General features: G+C 61.5%; 1 protein-coding gene across 1 annotated transcript; it reads left to right on the top strand.

Moving 5' to 3' along the window:
• Nucleotides 1–9,876: 9,876 nt before the first annotated feature.
• Nucleotides 9,877–10,959, top strand: GPR20 (G protein-coupled receptor 20). Its single transcript, XM_061171909.1, has one exon. The coding sequence runs from the start codon at nucleotides 9,877–9,879 to the stop codon at nucleotides 10,957–10,959; it is 1,083 nt and encodes a 360-aa protein (XP_061027892.1).
• The last annotated feature ends 1,275 nt before the right edge of the window (nucleotides 10,960–12,234 follow it).

The following is a 12,234-nucleotide window of genomic DNA, read 5'->3' as shown; positions in this document are numbered from 1 at the left end:
CCCTCAGACCCCTCACGGTACTCTGAACACAGAAGCCTGTTCCCACCTCAGGACCTTTGCACTTGCTGTGCTCGTCCTACTGCCTGGAGCACTGTTCCCCCAGGTCCTCCTGAGGCCCCTCCTGCTCCTGAGCAGCCAAAGTGGTCCCCCCAGCCACTTTCTAGCCCACTCCCCCCACCCTGCCCCTGACTGCGAGCTCCATAAGCTAGAGCCAGATCTGCCTGAGACCCTCTGTGCCCCCAGCACCGGGTTCAAGGCCAGGTCTGATGCCTCCAAAGCATGTGGTCCTCATTGTTCCTCTGACCTTGCCACGGGGCTGTGTGGCCTGGGGCAAGATGCCTGTGTGCCCTGGACCTCTGAGTCCTCCTCTGTACAGTGGGACGTGGTAAACTTTCACTGGCGTGGTGCAGGCAGGAGGGTCCACAGAGCAGAGTTCAAATCCCAGCTCCTCCGCCCCCAGCTGGGTGACCCCAGACAGGCCACTTAACCTCTCTGTACCTCAGTTTCCTCACAGGCAAAATGAGGCCAGCAGCACCAATGTGGGGCATCTTGGGAGGAGTCATGAGACCCTGGGAGGGGTCATCTCAGATGCAACCTATGAAGTGTGGGATTAGGGCTCTGACCCAGTGGAGGGGTGTCCAGGGGCCCAGGGAGGACTGTGGGCGTGGGCCCTGTTGGTGCCGGGGGCCTTCAGCAGGTGACGCAGGCAGAAGCGGCATGCCGGGCCGAGGGAACGGGCAGAGGCCGGGCAGGGGCAGCCGCAGACCCATGACCTGTGCCCCTGGGGAAGCTGGGTCGGGGGAAACGGTCAGGTGCTGCAGCAGCTGCAACCATCAGGACGAGGTGAGGGATGAGCCAGGGTGGCAGGGAGGGCTGTCTGACCCCCGGCAGGACCCCCATGTGCGGCGACGCCTGAGGCTGCCCCTCCCAGAGGAGCCTGCGTTTCCATCAGAGCCCAGATCTCAGCCAAGGGCTCTCAGATGGTGGAAGGTGAGGCCGAGTCAGCCATGGGGGAGCCCAGGTGCCCGGCACTCCACCCACACCCACGAGTGACCCCTCTCGCTGAGCTGGGTGGAGGGAGCCCTGGCCAGGATGGGGAGCTTGACTCCAGCTGGTGCCACCTGAGACCTGCTGGGTGACCACGAGCCAGACTGGCCCCCTTGGGGGCCTCAGTAAGGGCCCAGCTGTCCCTGGATGGAACAAGCAGAGACTCAGACTAGCCAAAAACAGCAGGCAATGTTCTAAAGCAGATGCCATGAAACCAAGAATAATCAGAAACATAAACAGGCAGATGGTTCCCCCAATAATGGCTATTTTGGCCTTGGAAGGCTGTGAGGGTCACCCCTACAGGGGCACAGGCATATGCAGGTACTCTGTGTACCCAGAATCTAATTGCCCACAAACCCCAGGTCCAGAGATGCTCACCCCTCCCTGGTCCCACCCCTGCCTGGGCCAGGAGCCAGTGGACCTAGGTTTGAGTCCCAGCTCCATCAATTTCACTCTGTGTGTCCTAGGGCCTGACACTCACCTTTCTGGACCTCCACTTCCTGGTCTATAAAACCCACGACTGCTGTGTGGATGCAGAGTGTCTGGCATGGCGGCTGGTTCACAAGAGATGCTCCAGGCACCTTGGTCAGGAAAAAGGCTGGGCCTGTCCTCCATGCCTGTCCCTCCCGGCTCCTGATGCAAGCAGAGCATGGGATCTTGGGCCACACTTCCAGGCAGGTACCTGTTGCCCAGGGCTGAGGCCAGGCCCCCTGGCTGCCCTGGTCCTGTGCACGGCAGGACAGGAGGCAGCCAGGCTGCGGGCTTGGGGTCTGCTAGGCAGCTGGGCGGCCACAGAGAACACACAGGGACGGCGAGGTGGTTTCAGGAGAAGCCAAGGAGAGGTCAGGATGCACCCCCCACCTGACGAGGAGGGGAGGTCACTATGGCCCGAGTCCCCCTCGCAGTTTGTGGGCAGGTGCTGGCACCCTGAGCCTCTGGGTCTTGGCCTGTGTCTCTGGGCACACAAGGACCCGAAAGCTGTAGGTGGAGGCAGCGGGGCATGACCCCCCATCAGTGTTCAGTGGGGAGCTGGTGCGGCCCTCAGGCTGGACGGAGAGGGAGCCTCAGGAGGGGACAGGGTCAGGTGACTTGGGGAAAGATGCTCATTCCCTGGGTTTGAGAGCTTCACAAAGGTTCTGAGAAGTCCTGCACTGAGCACCCGGTGTGACCCGGGCCTCTCCCCAAAATGAGCAGGCGGGCCCAGGCAGGCCTCCGTTCAGGTGGAAAAACGGGGTCTCTAGCACTGCTGCTGTTGTCATTATGCACCTTCTTTGGGGGGGGGCACCTGCGGCCGTTTGTCCACCCAGCACCCCCAGCTGCTCTGCCGATTTCAGTTGTTGGTTTGCTCACTTGTCCATTCAACAAATATCAATGCCAGCATCACAGGTGAAGGAACTGAGGCTCTGAGACTTGAACCAAACACCTCTGATGAGCACCAAGGGGAGGGGGAGGGGGAGGACAATGGGGACCGACGGACCCCCGACGATGGTCAGGGTGACTGGGTGGGTCTCCTGGAGGAGGCGTTAACTCTGCTCGCCTGGGAAGACTGGTGGGTAGTGAGGGGGGAGCCGAGGGCGGAAGCCAATTCCAGGTCCAGGGCCCTGGGACACTGGGTGGGCTGTAAAGGGGCTGGGCCAGGCGGGGAGGGCACCGAATGCCTGGGTGAGAAACGGGCCTCGCCCTGCAGGCCCTGCCGGGCTCGCTCAGCGGTTCACTCAGCCAAAGAGAAAGATGGATGCTGCTCTGCGCCCGGCTCTTCTGGGTGTGCTGGAGCAACAGACAGGAGCTCCGCCCCACCCCCGACCCCACCAGGCCCGCCCCGAGATGCTCACAGTCTGACCGGGAGGCACGGTGGGTCGGTCCTGGGCTGGACGGCGCTGGGGGAGGAGCACCCGGGAGAGGTACTGGGCCAGCCGCGGTGGAAAGAGAAGGCTTCCTGAGGGGCTGAGGTCAAGAGGAAGCCCTAAAAGCGGGCAGGAATACGGCAGTGGGGGAGGAGGAGCAGCTTGGGCAAAGGCACGGAGGTTGGAGGGTGCCTGGGGCGTCGTCATTCAGTTGGGGTGCGAGGAGACTGGGGAGGGGGCTCCCCTAGCCCTGCTCAGAACCTGAGGCTTTTCCCAGGGAGGACCCCTGCCCCAGCAATCCCACCTCTGAAACCTGGTTGTGACCAGATGCCTGTGAGGAGAGCATATTAGGGAGGGGAAGACATCCTTCACGCCCCATGCCTCCCCTAGAGGGTCTTGGAGCTCCAGGTCTGCACATCTGGGGGGTAAGGGGAGACGTGCCACCCTCACCAGGCACCAGTGTACTCCCCGCACCCTCCCGCACCTCTCCACACCTGCACCAGGGGCTGCGTCTCAGCTAAGGCCCACAGCAGCCCTGAGCAGCGGCATAATACAGCTGTGCCAGTCCCCACTCCACACAAGTGGAGACTGAGGCTCAGCGAGAACCCCTGCGGGGTCAGAATGGGAGGCCCACAATGGGAGGGAGGCCCACAAGGTTACCTGCGGCCAGAAGCCCCAGGGCCCAGCTGGGGGACCCCAGGCTGGTTGCTGAAGCTCCCTGGCTCTGCATCCTGCATCCTCATTGATAAAATATGGATTGTGCCCCCTCCACAATGATAGGAGGAATCCAGATGTCTCTCCCCAGGGCCCCATGGGTAGGGGGCAGAGAAAGCAGACATATTTCTAGGGAGGCCAGGGGCTATAGGCTTGGGTCAGAGAAAGCTAATTTATGCTACAATATAGAAAGACCTTTCTTATTTTCAGAGAGTTTTGCATTACAGTGGGCTAACCTAGTAGGTAGTGAGTTCCCCGTCCTCGGAGGAGTGCAAGCTGAGCTTTTTTTTTTTTTTTGGCTGTGTTGGGTCTTTGTTGCTGTGCACGGGCTTTCTCTAGTTGTGGCGAGCGGGGGCTACTCTTCGTTGCAGTGCGCGGGCTTCTCACTGGGGTGGCTTCTCTTGTTGCAGAGCACAGGCTCTAGGCACGCAGGTTTCAGTAGTTGTGGCACGTGGACTCAGTAGTTGTGGCTCGCAGGCTCAGTAGTTGTGGTGCACGGGTTTATTTGCTCCACGGCATGTGGGATCTTCCCGGACCAGGGCTCGAACCCGTGTTCCCTGCATTGGCAGGCAGATTCTTAACCACTGTGCCACCAGGGAAACCCCACAAGCTGAGCTTTTACACATTCATTCACTCACCCACTTGACATATACTGAATGTGAATGTGCAGGCCTCTCCTCCAAAGATTCACAGGCTAGTGGGGAAACTGGACAAGTGGCCAGGCAATGACAGAGCCACAGGTGCAGTGAGGGCCCAGTAGTGACAGCAAATCTACTTGAAGCAATCAGGGAGGGCTCTCTGAAGGAAGAGGCATCCGAACTGAAGAAAGCTGACAGGTGAATAAGAGGGTATAGTCAGAATTATTTTAGTCACAAGTGACAGAAACTCCAAAGTAACTTAAGCCAAAGAGGGAGATAACCAAGTCCCAGACTACTGGCTTCAGGAAGGGCTGGATCCAGGTGCTTGAACCACCCTGTCAGGACTTAGTCTCTCCTCCTGGTGGGTTTCTTCTAGAGGAATACGGCCATCAGCAGCTTGAGTCTCATAACCAACTAGTGTGGCAACCCCAGGGAAGAGAGCTGCCAACAAAAGTCCCAGGGCTGGTAGTGATTGGCTGGGCCGGGATCATGAGGCCACCTGTGACCAAGCACTGTAGCCTGGGGTTCTGTGTTACAGGAGCCCATGTCTGAGGCTAGGAGCTGAGCAGCGCCAAGCCACTGAAGGACTTTATCCCACACATGGTGGAGGGAGGCTGGGACTTCCTGCCCAGAGGTCCCAAGGGCTCCTCCTAGCCTGGGAAGCACTGGGCCTGCGTCTCGCCCCAGTCCCCAAGCCGCCGGGATTCCACCACCATCCCTCTGCCCTGCTCCCTGGAAGAGCCCTCTAGAGCAGTCTTGCGGCCAAGACATTCCCAAAGGTGCAGGCATGTTCAAGCCTTGAAGTGCTTCAGAGCTGGAAGTACCCTCAGAGCCACCTGCCCATTGCGTAGATGGGGAGACTGAGACCTGGGCAGCCTGGGCAGTGGAGGAATTCCTGACCCTTCCTCCCAAGACCCCAGTTTCCTCTGAGATGGGCGGGAGGGGAAAGAGGATGGAAGAGAGGTGCAGGAGGAGGGAGGCCCCCAGGGACCCGAAGCCCTGGGCCCCACCTCCTCCCCTCCCGCACAGCTGCACTCCAGCTGTTCAGTCCACCCAGGACCAGCACTCGCCCTTGGGGCCTGGGGCTGTGCAGAGTCCACTGTGCAAGGCCTGCCTGCCCACCCTGCCGTCCTCCTGCTGCTGTTCTCCACAGGGCACCCCCTTTCCCTAACCCTCACCTTTGTTTATACTTGGCCCATCTCCCATCCCACCACCAGCCAAAATCCTCTCAGGACCCTTCCAGGGCCACCTCTTGACAATGTGTCGGTACAGCCTCAGAAATGGATTCCAATTCTGCCCACTTTACAGATGAGGAAACTGAGGCTCAGAGACTTTAAGGTCACAAGCTGGTTCTGAGATGGAGCCAGGCTTTGGGTGGGGCATCCAGGCCAGAGTCGAGACTCTCAGTGGCTATGCTCCGGTCCCCCCAACCCACTGTGTGTCTCCCCCTCTGACCCTGAGCCCCCGGAGAGCAGGTCCGCGTGCCCTCCGCTCTGCCCAGGGAAGGGCCTGAGCGTGGGTGGGCGGAGCAGGCCAGGGCAGTGGCTGGTAGATGTGCGAAGGCTCCCAGCCTGGGGCAGTTGCCCTGGGGCAGTTTCCAGACCTTGAGCCTGGCACGGTGCTAGGCACTACAAGGACGTGGCCCCTGCCCACTGGGATCCAGCCAGCTGACCCCAGCTGCAGGGTTCGCTGCACCTCAGCCAGGACTAGGGCACCGGCCAGGAACGGGGAGGGGACAGGGCCATGCCTCCACCCTCAGACTGGCTTCCTCAGGCTGTGGAAAGCACTAGTGACCCCATTTAGCAGATGAGGAGAAAAAGGCTCACTGACTGGCCAAGGTCCAGGGTCGAGGGAGTGGCAGAGCTGGGCTCGAACCCAGGTATCTGGGACTCTTCTGCTTGCTCACCACCTGGGGCCCATCTAAGGCCAGGTCTGTGCCCCCCACTCAGACTGGGTGTGAGGGCCAGCGTCAGGCTGTCCCCACAGAAGAGCAGAGGCTTCTCTCCTTTCCCCTCATTCCCCTCACTGCATTTAGAGTGGAGCAGGGCGGAAGGCAGGTGGGGAGTGGGTGCCCGCCGTGCACCTGCCGGACGAGGGGACCGTTGCCTGGGTGCCCGCCCTCCCTCAGGCCCAAGGACCCAGCTGTGGGCTCGCACTAGGCAGACCCAGGTTCGAGTCCTGGCCTGTCCCTTCCAGAGCCTCGGTTTCCTCTGAGTGAGTGGAGGAGGCCAGGAGCCAGGTGGGTGAGCAGGTACCATCACCAGTGCCTGGGTCTGCAAGGGAACCGATGCCATGAACCTGCTCGGAAGCTGCAGAAAGAAGGTGCTGTTGTTACGTCACTTTGCGGGCAGGGAGGCTGAGGCTCAGAGAGGTTAATCAACACCCGGGGTGACCCCTCGTGAGTGGGGGCCAGCCCCCAGCCCGCACCTCCACTGGTTACTCTTACTGTTCAAGTGCTCCCCGCAATGCCCACCGCCCCCAGCCATCACCAGCTGTGACATCCCACACCACACTGAGCCCCAGCTTCCCATGGGAGTGCGGACAGGCCCAGCCCGGGCTGGCAGGCGGGGGTATGGGGCGCTGGGTGTGGACAGAGGGAGGAGCGGACATGGTGCAGGCGAGAGCGAGTCAGCCCCAGACTGCAGGACCGGCAGGACCACGGAGGGCAGGGCTAGTGCTGAGAGCATGGAAGGGGGACGCTCTGCTCAGGGGTCGGGGGGCCTGCGGGAGGCCTCGCGCTTGACCAAAGCAGATTCAGGGGGGTGGAGCGGTCCATCCCGTGGAGCCTAAAGGAGGACCAGGAGCTGAGGCAGTGGAGACCACGGGGGAAACCGAGGCCCAGAGAAGGAGTGTCCGCCCTGAGGCCATGTGGGGTGGAGGCAGCTCAGCCCAGACACTCCCAGCCCAGTGCCTTCCCGGCCCCAGAGAGCCGAGCGCCCTGGACTGTGGATCTCCGAGGCCATCAGCAGGCCCACCTCCACAGGGGCCAGGGTCTCACGGTTTGAGTTCCTCATCTTGCGAAACAAAAGGGTTCGTGAGTAGATGCCCCCAGAGAGCGGTCAGTGAGTAATCAGTGTGTTATCACCGTGAGAGGTGAGGGGTGTGCTGGGGGTGGCGTAAGCAGGGTGGGGTGGCGGGGGTCTTATCATACAGACAGAGACAGTCAGACTCAGCAGAGAGCAAATGGGAAGAGATGGTGGTGTAGAAAGCCAGTGGGGAGGGCCCGGGCTGTGGCCGTGATCTGAGCTCGGCCGGCGTGACAGATGCCAAGGTTCGTCATGTTCCGGGACTGACCTCAGTGTGTGAGCGGATCAGGCTCAGACTCTCGGAGCTGAGAATCACAGTGTGCTTGGCTGACGTCCTCTGTCCTCACCTGCCCGGCCTCTGGGGTGTCCCGCGCATCCCCCCGCTCTGGAGCCCCAGGCGCGCAGCCCTGGCCCACACCGCCGCCGGCACCTTCAGCGAGGTGCTGGCCAGCATGCGAGGCTGTCCCTGTGGGGTTTCCTGGGAGGGCAGGCTCCCCGGGGCCCGCGTCATCCTGGGACTGACTGCCAGAGGAAACCTTCTGTGGTGTTTATTATTTGTCTCTGATTGTCACATGGATGCAGACCTCATGCAGACACATTGGAAAACCGAAAAGCACGCGGAAGGAAATTCAAAAACCTATTTGCATGTGTCTGGGGCCAGCTCCTCTCTCCCTGGGCCCTTCCTCTCTCCCTGGGCCCTTCCTCCTGGGGTTTGGCCGAGGCATCGTGTTTTTCACAGTAGAGCACGGACGCATTGGGAGGCATCCGTCTCCTTCCTGGGGGACTGCGGGGGCCCACGCTGCCTGAGGACGAAGCCCACAGCCCTGAAGCACCGGGATGCCAGCCCCACAGCCTAGCCTCATCACCTCCCCTCGCTGCTCCCCAACCCCTCGCGCCCACAGAAGGTCTCTCCCTGCCCCGGACGTCCCTCTCGCTCCCTGTCTCCCTGAGCTGCCGTTGGACAAACACATCCAAGGATCCTGTGTGTTAAGGGCTTGGGGACACCGGGCAGAGGACAGCCCTCCCAGAGGACCCCGTGAGCTGAGGCCCGGGCCCACTTGCGCTGGAGGTGGCCAGAGGGGCCGGACACAGTCTTGGGCAGCATCCGACTCCTCCCGGCAGCCTTGAGAGTTAGCAGACACCCAGGGCCAGCGTCCCAGAGACAGAGGCTCAGCCGAGGCCACCCTCTCTGAGCTGGAGGATAGAGGCAGCCGCCTGCCCTGCCAGGGGCTCCCTCCCGGCCGGGTTGGGACCTCAGCCTCAGCTAGCAAGAGGTCCCCTGCTGTGCCCACCCCCTCCAGGCTGGCATTCGGTCCCCAGTCCCCCAGCGGGCACGACTTCCACTGGGTGGAAGCTGCCAGAAGGAGCCTGTTGCTCAAGGATGGGCAGTAGCCGTCCGGGGGGAGTGGGCAGTGTGAGGCCTGTTCACAGCGGACGCCTCACTGCCCTTGGTCGCCAGGAAGGGGGAGGGGTCTTCCCTCCCCTTGCAGGTGGGGGTGGGCGCACTATGCCTGGGATGTCCCATGTGCCCTCCCCTCCTCCCTGCTTCTCCCCAAAGCCTTCTCCTTTCTCCTGAAAAAGCCAGAAATGTCCTTATTTGGAGGATCAGCCTGGCCCAGGGCGGGGGTGGGAGCCTGTTAACCCTTCCTTTATAAACAAAGGGATAAATCTCAGCAAGTTAAACAGCTCTGCAGGAACAGAAACAGGGTGGGCGGCCCCAGCCCCAACCTGCCCCCACCGCAGTGTCTGGGCCACCAGGCCGGGACCAGGCAGGGAGCACAGTGCTTGTTTAACTCACACCTGCTATGTGGCCGCCGCCGGGACCTGGCTCCAGGCTCGAGCCCCAGTGAGCCACCCCACGTGGGCCTCCAAGACAGCAAAGGTGGCCACTTCTCAGGGCTGGGGAGAAACTGGGGTGGCCGGGGGGCTGGCTCCCAGCTCCCCAATCCCAGCCCCTTGGACCCTTATGAGGACCTTCACCCAGGGCGTTGACCTGGTGCCAGCCTTGCAGGAGGTGAGAGCAGATGGGTGGCCTGGAGGACAGGGGCTGTGGCGCATGGGTGCGGGAGCTGTGGCCTGGGGTGACCGTGGGCACGGCTCCGTCCTAGCAGAACTGTGGCTTATTTGGCACCAGCTAATGCTGTGCTGAGCACTGCTGTGCTCGGTTAATCCTCCCAGCAGCTCTGTAGTCCCAGTGATATAGATTAGGACGTGAGGCACAGGGAGGTTAAGCGACTTGCCTGAGGTTGCACAGCGAGTGAGGAAGAAACTGGGATTGGAGCCCAGGCTCAAACACCACACACTTGGCCCGTCATCTTACCTGTGCCACACCAGTCGCCTTTGTCATCTTTCAGTCCCAGTGACAGTCTTGCAAGGCTTTTCACCTCCCGTTACAGCGAGGAGCAGCCTCAGAGCACTAGCATTCTGTTAAGGCTCCACACTGGCCAGTGCCAGGGCCAGGCCAGGCAAAGTCACAAAGGCGGGAATGTTGGGGTGCTGGGTGGGCAGACCAGCCAGGTGGGGTCCAGCCTCGGGGCAGGGCCCCAATAACCCCAGGGTAACCCGGTCTCCTTCCTTCCAGGCCCCGGGCGTGCGCTGGCCCCTGTCATGCCCTCCGCGTCTTCCGCGGGGCCCTCGGCCATGGCTGCCCCCAATGCCACAGCGGCGGCGGCAGCGTGGACTAACGTCAGCATGCCGGAGACGCCCCTGTTCCACCTGTTCGCTCTGCTGGACGAGGAGCTGCACGCCGCCTTCCCAGGCCTGTGGCTGGCGCTGATGGCGGTGCACGGCGTCATCTTCCTGGTGGGGCTGGTGCTCAACGGGCTGGCGCTGTACGTCTTCGGCTGCCGCACCCAGGCCAAGACGCCGTCGATCATCTACACCATCAACCTGGTGGTGACCGACCTGCTGGTGGGCCTGTCCCTGCCCGCGCGCTTTGCTGTCTTCTACGGCACCCGCGGCTGCCTGCGCTGCGCCCTCCCGCACGTCTTTGGCTACTTCCTCAACATGCACTGCTCCATCCTCTTCCTCACCTGCATCTGCGTGGACCGCTACCTGGCCATCGTGCAGCCCGATGGTTGCCGCCGCTGGCGCCAGCCTGCCTGCGCCAGGGCCGTGTGCGCCTTTGTGTGGCTGGCCGCCGGCGCCGTGACCCTGTCCGTGCTGGGCGTGACGGCCACCGGCGGTCCCTGCTGCCGCGTCTTTGCGCTGACCGTCCTGGAGTTCCTGCTGCCGCTGCTGGTCATCAGCGTGTTCACCGGCCGCATCGTGTGCGCGCTGTCGCGGCCGGGCCTGCCGCGCCAGGGCCGCCAGCGCCGCGTGCGGGCCGTGCAGCTGCTGCTCACCGTGCTCGTCATCTTCCTCGTCTGCTTCACGCCCTTCCACGCCCGCCAGGTGGCTGTGGCGCTGTGGCCCGACGTGCCCCGCCACACGAGCCTCGTGGTCTATCATGTGGCCGTGACCCTCAGCAGCCTCAACAGCTGCATGGACCCCATCGTCTACTGCTTCGTCACCAGCAGCTTCCAGACCACTGTCCGTGGCCTCTTCCGCCGGCACGGAGCGGAGCGCGAGCCCAACAGCTGCGACGTGGTCAGCATGCGCAAGAGCTCCAAGGACCCAGCTCACCATCACATCCTCGGCGCCAGACCTCGAGCCCTCACGCAGGCCCTGGCTAATGGGCCTGAGGCTTAGCTGGTAGGACTTTGCAAGGGGGCCGAAGGTCAGGGCTGGACTGGGCATGCCAGGTCAGGGACAGCACGGATATCTGCTCTACCCGGGTGGCAAATCGGGTTCACCTGATCAATTGGTGATGGCTGCCCAGTGCACTGCGTGGAGGAAGTGTCTAAGGCCACTGTGCCATGATTGATTAGCAATGTCTGCCATGGGCTCTAGATAGGATGTGGTGGTCTGAATGCTGACAATTTGCCATCCCTAAGGGATATATTGTGTCCATTGAAAACTCAGAGGGGTAGCCAGGAGCTGCTTCTCACTTGGACCATTCAACCTCTAGAAGGGGTTCCTGAGAAACATGGACAAAGATGTTTTAGATACTGGGAATTTCAAAGAGGGTTAAAAAGATAACCTGAAGAGGTTCCCTCCCCCTTTTTCTCCCTCCCCCACAAAGAGAGACGAACAAGAACAGAAAGGAAGTGTTAGAGGACACAAATGTTATGTGAGCGGACGTGAAGGGTTCACGTCTGCAGGACCTCCATTTGAGGCATCCATAAATCACACAGAAAGACAGCCTGACACCGTGGGGTGCTTTGCTGTGAGTACTGTGATATCTGGGCTGACACTCGAACCAGAAACTACCCTACAAAGGGGAGACTATTTTCCACCCACCAGCCATGAGGGGGAGGCTGAGTGGCACGTACAGGTGCCATGAGTGGGAGATGGCCAATCAAAACTCAGCCCCACTTCCTCCAACATGCCCTTGCCTGCCCCATGGAGACCACTCAAATCTTCCCAAAGCCCCCCACTTTAGGAACCATCTTGGAAGACCCTGCCCGCTGGCCCAGGAGGGCAGTAGGCTCACAGCCCATCCTATGGATGAGAAACCAAGGGCAAAGACACAGAGACTGGAACCCAGGTCTGCTGCCTAAGGCCACCGTCTCCCCACACTCAGAACGCTTCATTCTCCCTCTCACCTGGCTCATCATGCCTCCTTGCCTTTCCCGGGGAGGGAGCATTTCTCTGGCTTGGGCCTCTGGTCGCCTCCTCTGAGCTGGACTCCAGGATAGCCCCTGCGTGCCTTCTAGTCGAATGTTCAAGCTCCTATGAGCCCTCTCCAGACTGCTGTATGGGGGGAGGGCGCCTGTTGTGAGAGAGGAGCTCTGGGCATCCCAGGCACCTCTAGCCACCAGGCTCCACCCTCTCACATGGCCACCACCACTGAAACTGGTGAGATGGAATCTGGGCCCCAGGTTTGCCCTTTGTCTGCAGAGAAATGTCCTACATGGGACTTCC

This window comes from Eubalaena glacialis, chromosome 17 (assembly GCF_028564815.1).
Source record: "Eubalaena glacialis isolate mEubGla1 chromosome 17, mEubGla1.1.hap2.+ XY, whole genome shotgun sequence".
Classification (NCBI taxonomy): domain Eukaryota; kingdom Metazoa; phylum Chordata; class Mammalia; order Artiodactyla; family Balaenidae; genus Eubalaena; species Eubalaena glacialis.
This window is presented reverse-complemented; position numbering and strand designations above follow the sequence as displayed.

Coding starts and splice junctions, on each gene's coding strand:
- GPR20 (XM_061171909.1), top strand. CDS start 9,877: ATGCCCTCCGCGTCTTCCGCGGGGCCCTCGGCCATGGCTGCCCCCAAT.